Below are 13,560 nucleotides of genomic sequence, written 5' to 3'. Positions count from 1 at the left end.
AGTGATAATGGCGGTCATCATTTAAAGCCAGTGCCTTAAATGATCTTTAACTATTGTTGAGTGGTGAAAAGATAATTGAAGTGAATTTTATCATCATCTCTCATCTTCCCTTTTCCCTCTTTTACCTTGCGGTGTCGGGGGTTTATTAATCATTGGACCTCTAACCGTTCACAGGATAAGGTGGTCAGCCCTACGCCCAGTGTATCCTATGCCTCATAGTGTTGAGTTCTTAAGGCCGGTTTGCCTGCTTTGTGGGATGAAAAACTCCAGGATAAACTGGGGAAAAACCCTACTGTCCACACCCAAGACTGGCTAACTTGGCCATGGCTGAGGAAGATCCTTCAGCTCTTCACGTCACTGACAGGAATCGAACCTAGGACAATCCTTCCGCAGGAATATGGTTGCGAAGCTCATAGCCACTAGGATAACTGCGCAGATAGTGACTTTTAATACTATCAAAACATAATCCTACCTAATTTCCCCAAAGAAAGATCATGCCTCACTTTCCCTTAGTTTTGATAATACAATGCTCACAAACAAAGATCGGTTTTCTTTTCTTGAGCTGGTTTTCACATTGAGCATATCCTGGCATAAATGTGCACAGCTGTAAAAAGCTTGGTACGCTTGTTGTAAACATTACTGCTCTTCTGCTGAATTCCTAACACTTTATAAATCTCAAATCTATTCACTTTTAGAATACTGCTCTCACATTTGGGTGGTGCACCAAAAACTTCCTCAGAATGCTAGATTGTATCCATAAGAGAACTATTCAATTAATAGATGACCCCCTTTCTCTCACTGGCTCCCTTCAATAGCTTTCCCATAAATGCTACACCACTAAATTGGCCATTACTATTTCTCCACTTCCCTCTAATTATGTATGAACACAGGAAGCTGCTGGTCAATATCCACATACTGTTCAGCTCCACACTCACTGTACAACTTCTCATCTTCTTTCCACATACCTCTGTCCTTTTAGGATAGTCTTCCCCATACCATTTTCCATAACAGATACAACTTCTAACTCAAGAAATGCATCAAAAGATTCCTTTCTTCTCTCTGATCACTTGCCCACACATGAAACTGTCAGGTTATAGGTCTTGAGAGTTCTCATATATGGGCTTGATATACTCGTAATAAACATAACTGTTCGGGTGACACTAGCTTTTAAGATGAGCAAACTTCTACTTCCAAATTTCATAAAATTTGAATACAAACAATTGAGAAAAATAATTGACATAAATACTATAATGAATTTTAGAAAGGAATTATCTTTACCTGATCATAAGGAAGCAAAGTGTGGCTCTCAGCACCATATAAATTATGATACCATATTCCAAGAAGAGCAAGAATTACAGGTATCTACATAAGAAATATAAATATGTTTATTGAAATATTTATTGACATAAATATAAAAAAATAGGTATATATTTTCAATAAATAAGTTTTGATAAATATACATAAATGAATGCTCATTTGTTATGCAGATTTGCACAGCTTAAACTATATGGCTATAAAATTTCACAGTCTTCTTGTTTGACTAGAGAAATACAAGCTTTAATTGCCAAAAATTTTACTGCTTGCAGTTCTCTTCTCATCCACAGTAAATCATAAAACGTTCAGTTACAACAGCTTTATTTTATTTGAAAATATGATGGAGCAAGTAAGTGCAGATGGAAATAAAAGCATCAGATACATGACAACAACATGTATAGAGGTTATTAATATATATTAATACACACACACACACACACACACACACACTGCTTGGAAAGAAGTCAACAGACACCATAGTGTGAGGAACAGTCATGGCACCCACCTTAATAAGATGTAGGATCTCCCTTTTGCTGTGTTGACTGCTGCAATCTTATGGGGTATTTCCACAAGCATGCGATAGTGATCAATGGGAATTTTGGACCATTCTTCCTTAAGCCATGTAATTAGGTGCTAGATTGTTGGGGTGCGGATCCCTAGACCTCACCTGACACTCCAGTTCATCCCACACAGATGTTCAATAGGATTGAGATCAGGGCTCTGTGGAGCATAGTCAAGTGTGGTGACATTCATGTCATTAAACCATGCAGTTACAGCATTAGCTTTATGATATGGCGCATTGTCTTGCTGAATGAGACAATGGTTAGCTGTAGAAATGCCACAAAGTATGAAGTATTGAATTGTATGGAATTTTCAGATACCTCTTGGGGTTCAATGTTTGTAGCACCACAAACAGAGATTGAGGCAACCAGGGAAAACCAGAACCATACCATCACACACCACCTCCAAATTTCATAGTTGGGGTTATGCACTCTAGTAAGAGATATTTACCAGGTATCTGCCACACCCAAGCTGTCCATCTTACTGGTAGAGGGTGTAACATGATTCATTGCTCCATAATACAGCTTTCCAAGAAAAACCACTGATTAACCGAATTCAAACCTTCCCCAATATCAGTAACATACAAATTAAACAGACCCTCGAGGCACACCACCAGCGATTTTCCTCTTCTGGGATATTGCCCCCCCACACACACACACACAACTTGCCACTACCTATCAGAGGACCAATCTCCAATCCAATGCACTAATCTAATATCCAACCCCATCTGCTATAGTTTAACTATCAACTTATCATGTGGCAACCTATCCAAAGTCTTTGTAAAATCTACATATACTACTGTGTATCTATCTCTCTCTCACTTCTAATTCAGCTGTCACCTTATTGTAATAAGGTAAGCAGATTACTAAAACATGACCTCTCTTTAGCAAATCTGCTCTGTCCAAAGATAATACCACAACTGTCAACTCACTGGATCCTGGTTCTCACTATTTTTTTCAAGCATCCCTGAAAAACACAACCAAACTGAAAACAAAAGAACCAAACTGTGGAGTCTCGGTGGCTAACTCTGAAGAAGACATTGACTGATTCAGTTAGGGAGGCATGTGGTGAAGTTGTCGGAAAGGATAGAAAAATAAGAACATCATGGCAGACACCAGAAGTAGTCCTGAAAAAAATAAAAGAAAACATACCAAAAGTTACTAGCAAATAAGTTGAAAGATGCCCTAAAAGAATACAGAGAAAAATGTAAGAGAGTTAAGCTGTGTGTAAAAGTAGCTAAACAAACGTCACATGAAGATGCTTTGGTAAGAATATAGAAAATAAATATCAGGAAGGCAGAAAAATGTTCTGGAGTCTATTGAAGACGCTTAGAAACTGAGTAAAGGGTATGTAAAAGGAATCAAAGATATAAAGGTGACATGAAAATCGAAAAGAAAGATATCCTAGATGTCTAGATTAATCACTCATGAATCACTACATTGCATAATTCAGAAGGCCTGGTCAGAAGGTCAAATTCACAATGATTTGAGTAGAGTTCTCATAGTACCCATCTATAAAAAAGGGAATAAAATTGCATGTGAGAATTACAGAGAAACACTCTACTGAGTGTTCCCGGTAAAATTTATACAAGCATCCTTGAAAAGAGGTCGAGAAAGATTGTGAAAGAGAAACTTAGAGAAGAACAAGCTTGGTTCAGACCAAATAAAGCTTGTTAAGATCAGATTTTCTCTCTAACACAAATAGTTGAGAAATCGTGGGAATATGACAAAGATCTATACTTAAGTTTTGTAGATCTGGAAAAGGCATATGACAATGTGCCCAGAGAAAAGCTTTTCAAAACACTATGATTATATGTGATGAAGGGACCATTATACAGAGCAATATATAGTCTATATTTAAGTTGTGAATCAGCAGTTAGAATTGAAGGAAATACAGGAAGATGGTTTGATGTAAAATCAGGGGTAAGACAAGAATGCAGTTTATCTCTACTCTTATTCAAGATCTATATGGATCACATTGAGTCTCCGAAGTCTCTGTATCAGTTGAAACAGACAAAGCCCTTTGTCTGCTTCAACTTGGTCGACAGGAGACCTGGGTTTGATTTTGACGAAAGGTGAGTTAGATGGTCTCGTACGGAGATAGGGGGTTTTTCAGCCGGAAACACGGGTTTTTTTTGTCCCCCAGAACAGGCAAACCAACCCCATGAAGAAAACGCATCTACAGACATAGAACACACCAGGATTCATGGGTCTAACCACCTTGTATAGTTGGAAGGTCGTGGGTGCTTAAGTGCCTGTTAGGACAACTGATGATGATGATATGGATCATGTTATGAAAGAAAGTGGCATTAAGCCTGATATTAGAATTGGAGATGTACTTAGCTCTTTGCTTTATGCAGATAATGATGTACTCCTAAACACATCTGGTGCAAGTCTCCAGGATTAACTACTAAATTGAATAACAGCTTTAACAAATTTGGAATGATAATCAACAATAAAAAGACAAAACTATGAAAATATGCAGGAGCATAGAATACTTCTGTTGCATTCTGAATGGAGATCCTGTAGAACAAGTAAAATATTTTTGCTATTTAGGCACAGTTTTTAGTGAAAATGGCAGCTCAAATCTGGAAATAGACAACAGAATAAACAAAACTGGTATGGTGGAGAGCCAGCTGAATAAATTTATATGGAATAAGAAAGAAATTAGCCAAAACTCCAAACTAACAGTATAGAAGACTGTGTTTAAACCAGTTTTAAGTTATGGATCCGAGAGATGGATTAGAAATAAAGCACTTGATCAAAGACTAGAGACCACAGATATGAGGGTTCTGAGAAAAATTAGGAGATTGAACCATTGCATCCATGGCAGAATCATATTAAAAATGAAGATATTAGAAAGGAACTTGATATTATCAGAATTCAAGAATGTGTCAGCAGAACTAATCTAAGGTGGTATGGCCACTTAAAACAAATGGGCAAAGAAAGGTTAGCAAAACAGGTGTTTGATGCCAAGATGGGAGGAAAGAGATCCAGTGGAAGACCAAGGTCTAGGTGGACTGATTCTATCTGAACTGCCTTAGAAGCATGAAATGTTAGACATGAGAATATTGGAGTGCTCACAAATAATAGACTGATTTGGAGGAAAATTATTGTTAGGAGATTAATAGCAATGTAAACTTAATCATGTAGTGCTGTCGTAATAACCTGAACACTCCTTAGGAGTATATATCAGGAAATCAACAATGATAAGTTTAAACCACTCAGAGTGTGTGAGGGAGAAAGTAAATAAAAATATACACTCCCTAACCGCCCACATAGATATAATTGGTGGAGTCGATAGGATATCTGTTGAATGCGCCATTTTGTAAGATATCTGTATTGAAATTCAGATATACCACACATGACACACAGAGTGACCTATAGTCTGAACTTGAATTCTGTCATCTCCTTTATGAAGTAGTATGTAGTACAGTCTTGCCTTCCTTCCACTCATGTGGAACTTGACCCAATGAAAGACTCATATTAAACAAATATGCTAAGATAGATATAAACTTCCTGGAATGTTTTCTCAAAACTTGTGATTTATCATCAAGTCCCACAACTTCCTTAACATCAAATTTGCTTATATAATTCTCTATTGAATATATATTGAATTCTCTATATATTTCTTGTTCAGTCTTGATCGTAGCATATCCTCTATTACATACTGCCTGAAATAATTTATTTGCTTATGCATTTCACAGTCCCTACCCTCCAAATTACCAGGTCTACAGCAACATATAACTATTTCATTCTATTTATCTCCATGTCACACCATACTGCCTCAAAACCACTATAACTATTTCCACACTGCATCATTAACTTGCATGGGAATAACTGCTTTCTAATTTTTTTTTATCATCAACAGCACTCCACTTCCTTTTATTACTGTCTTCACGAGAAATATCATATCCTTCCATATCTATTCCTGTGAGGATGTCACCATCCTTTGATGATGTTTCACTTATTCCAACAATTTTTGGTTGAACAAGCTCAATCAATGCAACAATTTTGTTTCCATCCCACGTCATCCCATTTCTTTCTTGTTTACTCACACTTTCATTTCCTATTTGAGAATCAACCTTTCCCACGCTGAGCTCCCCCACCCCCCCCATTCACTCTGCTTGGCCAGAACCTCAAGGTAATAATGTTGGTTAACTGTCTGACCCTCTGGTACCCATTCAACCATTACCACGCCATTGATTTAAAAAAAAAAAAAAAAAAAAAAAAAAAAAAAAAAAAAAAAAAAAAACGATCAGCACTACCTTCAGTTTTGACTTGCTCATTCTTGCTTTTTTCATTCTTGGTGACATGGGAGTTTTCCAGTGCATTCATTGTCTCTTTGTTTCTGGATCGTACTAGAAAATCCACGTCTCATCACATGTGATGATCCTCTCTTGCAAGTCTGGCTCTGCTGTCAGCAGACTTTGTTCATGTGTAATTGCTTATGCAAAATTTGTCGTACATTCTCCTTATCAATGTGCACCATGTCTGCTATCATTCGAATGCTTAATCGGCAATCGTTGCGGACAATTTCATTAATTTTTCGCAACATTTTGTTCGGTTCTGCCATGACAGGGTGAGCCGGTCATTTGTCATCTTCAATGTTTTCTGGACCTTCAGCAAAGCGTTTGTGCCATTCAAACATTCGCACATATGACATTACATTATCACCGTAATACCTCTTGCAACAGTTTCTAACACTCGGCCGATGATTTCTTCAATTTTAGAAGGCATTTGAGATTGATGCACTGCTCGAGTTTTGCCTTATTCCGGCAAAGGGACTTCACACTTGTTTCTTTTATAACTGCCTACAGACTAACTACCAGCAACAGCAAACAATGCTTAAATCATTCACGGCACAAGTGCATCCCACTGCTACGAGTGTATGATTCACAGTGCACCTTTTCTCATTATTTAACAGCCACACCTCGTATATTGCTCTGTATAAAGTTCCATTCACCCATACAACTGAAGTGTTTTGAAAAACTTTTCTCAGAGTAGCTTGTTTTGTGTTTTTCCAGATCTACAAAACTTAAATACAAATTCTTGTTCCCTTCCCATGATTTCTCAACTATTTGTCATAAAGTGAAAATCTGATCTTGACAACCACTATTATATCTGAACCAAGCTTGTTCTCCAAGTTTCTCTGCCACAATCTTTCTAAACCTATTTACATTAGCTGTCATTACCTTATGCTTGCATAAGGTAATGACAGCTCTACTTCAATCATCAGGAATTCGACTTTCTAACCAGGTCCTCTTAACTGTGCAGTATAGCCACTGCAAAATTTTTATGCTTCCATACTTAAGCATTTCTGGTTGAATATCATATACTCCAGCTGCATTTCCACATTTCAAGTTTTGATGGCTTTTTCTACCTCAAGTATTGTTATGTAATCCTCTTTGCATTCCTGTTGAACATTTTCTAGTATGGTTCTGCAACTACTTAGTTCATTTGACAGGTCGTTCATGAGTGATTACTCCACACATCTAGAATATCCTTCTTTTCAGTTTTCATGTCGCCTTTATCATTTTGGATTCCTTTTACACTACTTTTTCCTCAATTTCTAAGCTTCAATAGCCTCCAGAACATTTTGCCACCTTCCAGATATTTATTTTTCATCATCATCAAATTCCTACCATGTTGTACCCTCAAGGGGTGTACAGGATATGATAGTACTACATGAAAAATTTACATCATTACTAACTTCCTATCTACAATTTTCCTCCAAGTCAGTCTGTTACCTGTCAAGACTCCAACCTCATCAGATCTTATATTTATATCTTCTAAGGCACTTTTTACCACATCAATCCACCTATAATCTTGGTCTTCCTCTCGGTCTTTTTCCTGCCAACCTAGCAGAGAACACTTGTTTTGCTAATCTTTCCTCTCCCATTTGTTTAAGTACCATACCACTTGTGATTAGCTCTACTAACACATTCCTGGATACTAACGATGTCAAGTTCTTTCCTAATATCCTCGTTTTTAATATATTGCCATTTATGCCATCTGTCATGTCCCTAATCTTTCTCAGGACTCTCATATCTGCATGTCTAGTCTATGGTCATGTGTTTTACTTCTGGCCCAGCTCTCAGATCCATAAGTTAAAATTGGTTTGAACACTGTCTTGTATACAGCTAATTTAGTGTTTTGACTAACTTCTCTCTTATTAAATATAAATTTATTCAACTGACTTCCTACCATACCAGCTTTGTTGATTCTGTTGTCTATTTCCATATTTAATTTACCATCTTCACTAAAAATCGTGCCTAAGTAGCTGAAATGTTTTACTTGTTCTATAGGTTCTCCATTCACAATGCTGATATTTTCAATGCTTCTGCCAATTTTCCTCGTCTTTGTCTTGTTATTGCTGATCTTCATACCATATCTATTACAACAGTTATTCAATTTAGTCAGGGAATCTTGCAGACTTCTAGCGGATTTATTTAGAAGTATAATATCATCTGCATAAAGCAAAGAGCTGAGATTAACATCTCCAATTTTGATATCAGGTTTAATATCACTTTCCTTCATAATGTGATCCATATAGATTAATGAATAACAGAGGGGATAAAGTACATCCTTGTCTGACACCAGATTTAACATTAAACCATCTTCCTATACTTCCTTCAATTCTAACTGCTGACTTACAACTCAAATAAAGACTAAGTATTGCTTGATATAATGCCACATTGACACCATACAACTGTAGTGTTTGAAATAGCTTCTCTCTTGGCACCTTGTCATATGCCTTTTCCAGATCTACAAAACTTAAATACAGATCTTTGTTATATTCTCATGATTTCTCAACTATTTGTCGTAAAGTGAAAATCTGATCCTGACAACATCTATTTGGCCTGAATCCAGCTTGTTCTTCACCAAGCTTTTCTTCCACAATCCTTCTCAACTGTTTTGCAAGTATACTTTAGTAAATCTTACCAGGAACACTCCGTAGAGAAATACCTCTGTTTTTTCAATTGTTTTATTTCCCTTTTTATATATGGGTACTATGAGAGCTCTACTCCAATTATCTGGAATTCGTCCCTCTGTCCAGGCCTTCTGAACTATGCAGTGCAACCACTGTAAGACTTTTATACCTCCATACTTGTGCATTTCTGGTTAAATATCATCTCCTGCTGCCTTTCCACATTTCAGGCTTTTGATGGCTTTTTCTACTTCAAGTATGGATATGTATTCCTACTATTTTTAATTTTTAAAAATAAAAAATTAAAAAGTTAAAAATTTCCATTTTTAACTGCTTAGTAGTAAGTAATGGTCACTTGCAATTTTAAATCCTCTGTATACTCTTGTATCCTGAACAAGCATGATGATATGACCATCAACAATGAAGTATTCATTGGGGCTTTTCTTATTTCTTGTGTCTTCTCTCCATATGAACTTGTGCACATCTTTATGCTGAAACATGGTGTTAGTAATAACTAAGTAATTACTTAGTAATAACTAAGTTCTTACTAAATTAGTTAGTAATAAGTTAGTAATAACTAGTCCATGTCCTGGGAAGAAATCCAGTAAATACTTAGCATTATTATTGGCTTTGCTCTTTTCTCCAAATTTTCTGAAAATGTTCTTATATTCTGGTGGAACTCATTTTCTACTCTGCTGTTCAGATCTCCAACAAGTACCACTTTTTCCATTTTCTTTAGAATATTTTTTTGCCTGTTCTAAACTCAAAAAATTCCTTCACTTCTTCCTTAGAAGAACCTTCTGTGGGATCATAGGCACAAATAAGTTTCATTGTCCAGTTTCCCTACTTTGAAATCTGCCAACATAACTCTACTTGAAATTGCCTTCCAATGAAGAAGTTTATCTTCATGTTTGGTGTTGAATGCTGTCTCTACTCCTTCCTTTCCTCGATTATTATTGCCTGAAAACATCCTATACTTATTATTTAGTAAGAACTCGCCTGTTTTTTTTTTCTTTTTCTCAGTAAAGCCAATTATGTTCACATGGTACTTTTCCAATTCTTCTGCAAGTTCAATTTCCTTTCCATTAATACTGCTTATATTGATGGTTCCTCTCTTCAGTCCTTCTGATGGTGGGTTTATTCTTCTTCTTCTAGATGTTGAGTTGGAGCTTGTTCCAGCAGCCCACTTTTCGCTGTTCATCCTGGTATCCAAATGATAGCTTTGGTACTTTTTTTGTTGACCAATGTTCTTAATAAAAGAATCATATAAAATTCTTAATTATAAGATTATAATTTTTATAATCTTATAATCTTAATAACTTATAAGATTCTTAATAAAAGAATCTTAATAAAAGAATCATATATCAAGTCTAAATATTATACTTCACATAATATTACTACCTCAAGAGAAAAATATGATTATAATTAGACTATATTCTACCAAGTTATTTATATTTTTTTAAATCTAAATATTTAGAAAAGTATATTTTCTGATAACACTGATAAACATTTGAAATATTTTATGAATATATTTTTACTTACATTTTTATCTAGAGGTGCTTGAGTAAAATGTTTGTCCATAAAATGTGCTCCAGACAATAATTCTTCAAAGTTATCCATTCCTACCAAAGCATAATATATAGATATGTTATTAATTACCAAATCAGTACCACTGCACAAATGTTTCTATACACTTTACTAATGCTTTGAAAACATTTAAACATTTTAAATGTATTAAAAACAAATATGAGTTGTTTGCTCATGGCCATGTTGAAGTAGCTAAAGTCATTAACAAATGTGCTCTGTCAATTTTGTGTGTATATTCATGAGCTAGTAACTAATAATTAAAGAATTGACAGCGTACACTAGAAATATAAATTAAATAAACTTTAATATATACTTTCCGATATTTTGGCAAACGTCACGTTGCCATCTTCTTGGGAACTTAATACAAAGACAAGTGCACACAAGTACTACATAACAGCAAATGAGAACTGAAGCTAGGAAGCTAACATTTTCCTAAAGTCCTGATGGACCATCAGGACTTTAGGAAAACGTTAGCCGAAATATCGGAAAGTATATATTAAAGTTTATTTAATTTATATTTCTAGTGTATGCTGTCAATTCCTTAATTATTAGTTATCATGTTCAACCAGCGTATTAGCCTCTCAACAAGAATCATGAGCAAGTATATCAGTTTTGTTGACATCATCTTCGTCTAAGGTTTGCTATCTCATCTTCAGTGAAAAATCCTTATCAATATTCTTTTCATCGGATTAAATCTGTATCTAGAAGTCCTTATAAGAACTTCTAGATACAGATTTGAACTCAGTTCTTTCTTCCCAAAGGACATCTGATGTTCTTGCAAGTACACCACTGATTAAATAAAACACAACTTACCACCCAATCAACAGAACAAATGACAGTCAATCTGTCTCCTTGGATATGATGGTAAATGCAAAGAATATTTTCAACAGTGTCTTCTGTTATGAATGCCTGTGTGGTACAAGTAGCAATACGATAATGAATTCGATTCCAGTTTACTGAAAATCTCTGCTTGTAGATTTAATGTACTGTGAGTTTCAGAATTCTTGTGAATGAGTAAATTTTTATTTCTTTAAAATTGTTGTGTTCTTATCTGAATATACAGGCTGATCAAAAATGTTATCTATAAAATTTTTCACCAACTTTATGTTTACATTTGTTTTTTAAATACTAAAGTTTTTAAAATACTGTTCCTTTCACAGGAACAATTTTTTTTCCTCTAAAATAATATACATTTTTTTGAATATACAGAATACTCAACATATTTTTTTAGTTGTCACAGAGGACAAAAAAAAATGCTCTATTTTGTCCATGCATGTAATATTATTCTGCATTACTGAAATGTTATAGTTAGAAAAATTTCATAATTATTCTCAAAAATAAAAATGTCACTATAGCTTTACATCTCATAAAAATGGCACATTAGCTTCTGCAACTTAAAAAAATTTCATTTTGTAGATACTGTTTCTTGATAAAAAAATGCATGAATTTTAGAGAACGTTCTCTGAAAACTTATTTATGGTATAATTATGGGCAGAATTATAATTCATTTGTAACACTGAGTGATGTTACAAATAACTCAATTTTAAACTTGTTTATAAAAATGTAAATTATCCTTACCTAGAAAGGGAATTTTTTCAATAAATTTTTCCATAAGATGGCAAAAATAAAATTGACAATAGCTCCAGGAGCCTCTGTACCTCACTCAATAATGGTGATACACTTTAGCTGGAAGACATGGGTTCCAATCTAGCCAAGAATATGGCTATGAAGAACCTTTATAGAGAGTTTTTTCTGATGATGAGTTAGCCAGTCTCATAGAGGTGGCAAAGTTTTTACTTCAGGAAGTGGGTTTTTTATCCTGCAAAACAGACAAATTGGCCAGAGAATACACACACACACATACACACACAATTGAGACAGACTATGCAGATAGGATTAACCACTATCACAGTATCAATTAATGTTTCTGCGAAGAGAGATGCCACCGAGAAACACATTAGATAAAGACAACAGCTCCAAGTTTTATCACTAAATACATAAAATGAAATCAAAATACAAAATTATTACAATGGAATTAATGGCAGTTGATATATATATATATATATATATATATATATACACACACACACACACACACACACACACAGTGGAACCTTGGTTGTCAAACTTAATTCGTTCCCGAAGGCTGTTCAGAAACTGAACTGTTCGAAAACTGAAACGATTTTCCCATAAGAATTAATGTAAAGTGGATTAATCCATTCCCGAACCCCAGATGATTGTTTATTTAGATCTTTACAACAGTACTTCATGCATAAGATCGTATACAAACATAATGAAAATGCATAAAATCTTACATAAAAAGAATAAACACAATAAATAGATAAAATATAGACGAAAATTGATTGCCTCTTTATTTTTGAGCATTGTACAGATCGTTGATTTGTACCGAATTGCATAGCAAAATCCGAGACACGAACGCCATTTTCATGTTTGGATATAATTTATTTTTCATCTCTATTGTGGTGGTTCTAATAACTTTTCTTTTTGCTTTGCTGCTATCATTATTCTTCTGTGGTCCCATGGTGGCTTAATTAATAATAATTTATGAAAAAAACACAACACAACATAAAGAAAATCGAGAAAACTCACCGGAAATTCGAGCAGGTATCTGCACTGAACGAAGGCTACCGCCTAACTGACGCTTTCCCGCCTTACAGCTCAGCACGAGGAGCATGTGGATGCCGTTTGTCTGTTCAGGAACCGGGACGTTTTTTGTTCGGAAAATATGTTCAGGAACCGAATTGTTCGAGAACAGAGGTATTCGACAACCGAGGTTCCACTGTATATATAACCTCCCCATACCATAACATTTGTGTATCTATTTCGTGACAATATACATCTTTGGTAAGTTTGCTCTATTCAAATTGACAATTCTATTGTATAATTGTGTGGTATTTTCTTAGAATTTTACTGTCTTAGTATTGTATCGATTATATTCAACATGGCAGCCTGCAATTTTACTACTAAACCTAACCCTTCCCCATTTAAAGACTACATTATTCATAACGTAGTTGATGGTTTTGTAGCTTGCTATGCATGTGGTATATATGCATCCCATTGTTTAAAAATGTTAAAAATGTGGCAGGAATGTGTATGTGTGCATGAAATATAGGCAGCGGGAGGTGCTGGGAGACATGAGTGTGTCAA

The 13,560-nt window shown here is 35.1% G+C and overlaps 1 protein-coding gene across 1 annotated transcript in view; it reads right to left on the bottom strand.

Moving 5' to 3' along the window:
- The window catches only part of Pgi (glucose-6-phosphate isomerase), a 221,903-nt gene that overhangs the window by 74,254 nt on the left and 134,089 nt on the right, over positions 1–13,560 (bottom strand). Inside the window, exons 10-11 of the mRNA XM_090401803.1 lie at positions 10,348–10,427; positions 1,279–1,362 (exon numbers count right to left, since the gene is read on the bottom strand). Coding sequence (XP_090257929.1) covers positions 1,279–1,362; positions 10,348–10,427 — 164 coding nt within the window. The remainder of the gene's footprint in view (positions 1–1,278; positions 1,363–10,347; positions 10,428–13,560) is intronic.

Source organism: Typopeltis vanoorti, chromosome 12 (genome assembly GCF_054136105.1).
Source record: "Typopeltis vanoorti isolate ZY-2024b chromosome 12, IOZ_Tvanoo_1.0, whole genome shotgun sequence".
In the NCBI taxonomy this organism is placed as follows: domain Eukaryota; kingdom Metazoa; phylum Arthropoda; class Arachnida; order Uropygi; family Thelyphonidae; genus Typopeltis; species Typopeltis vanoorti.
This window is presented reverse-complemented; position numbering and strand designations above follow the sequence as displayed.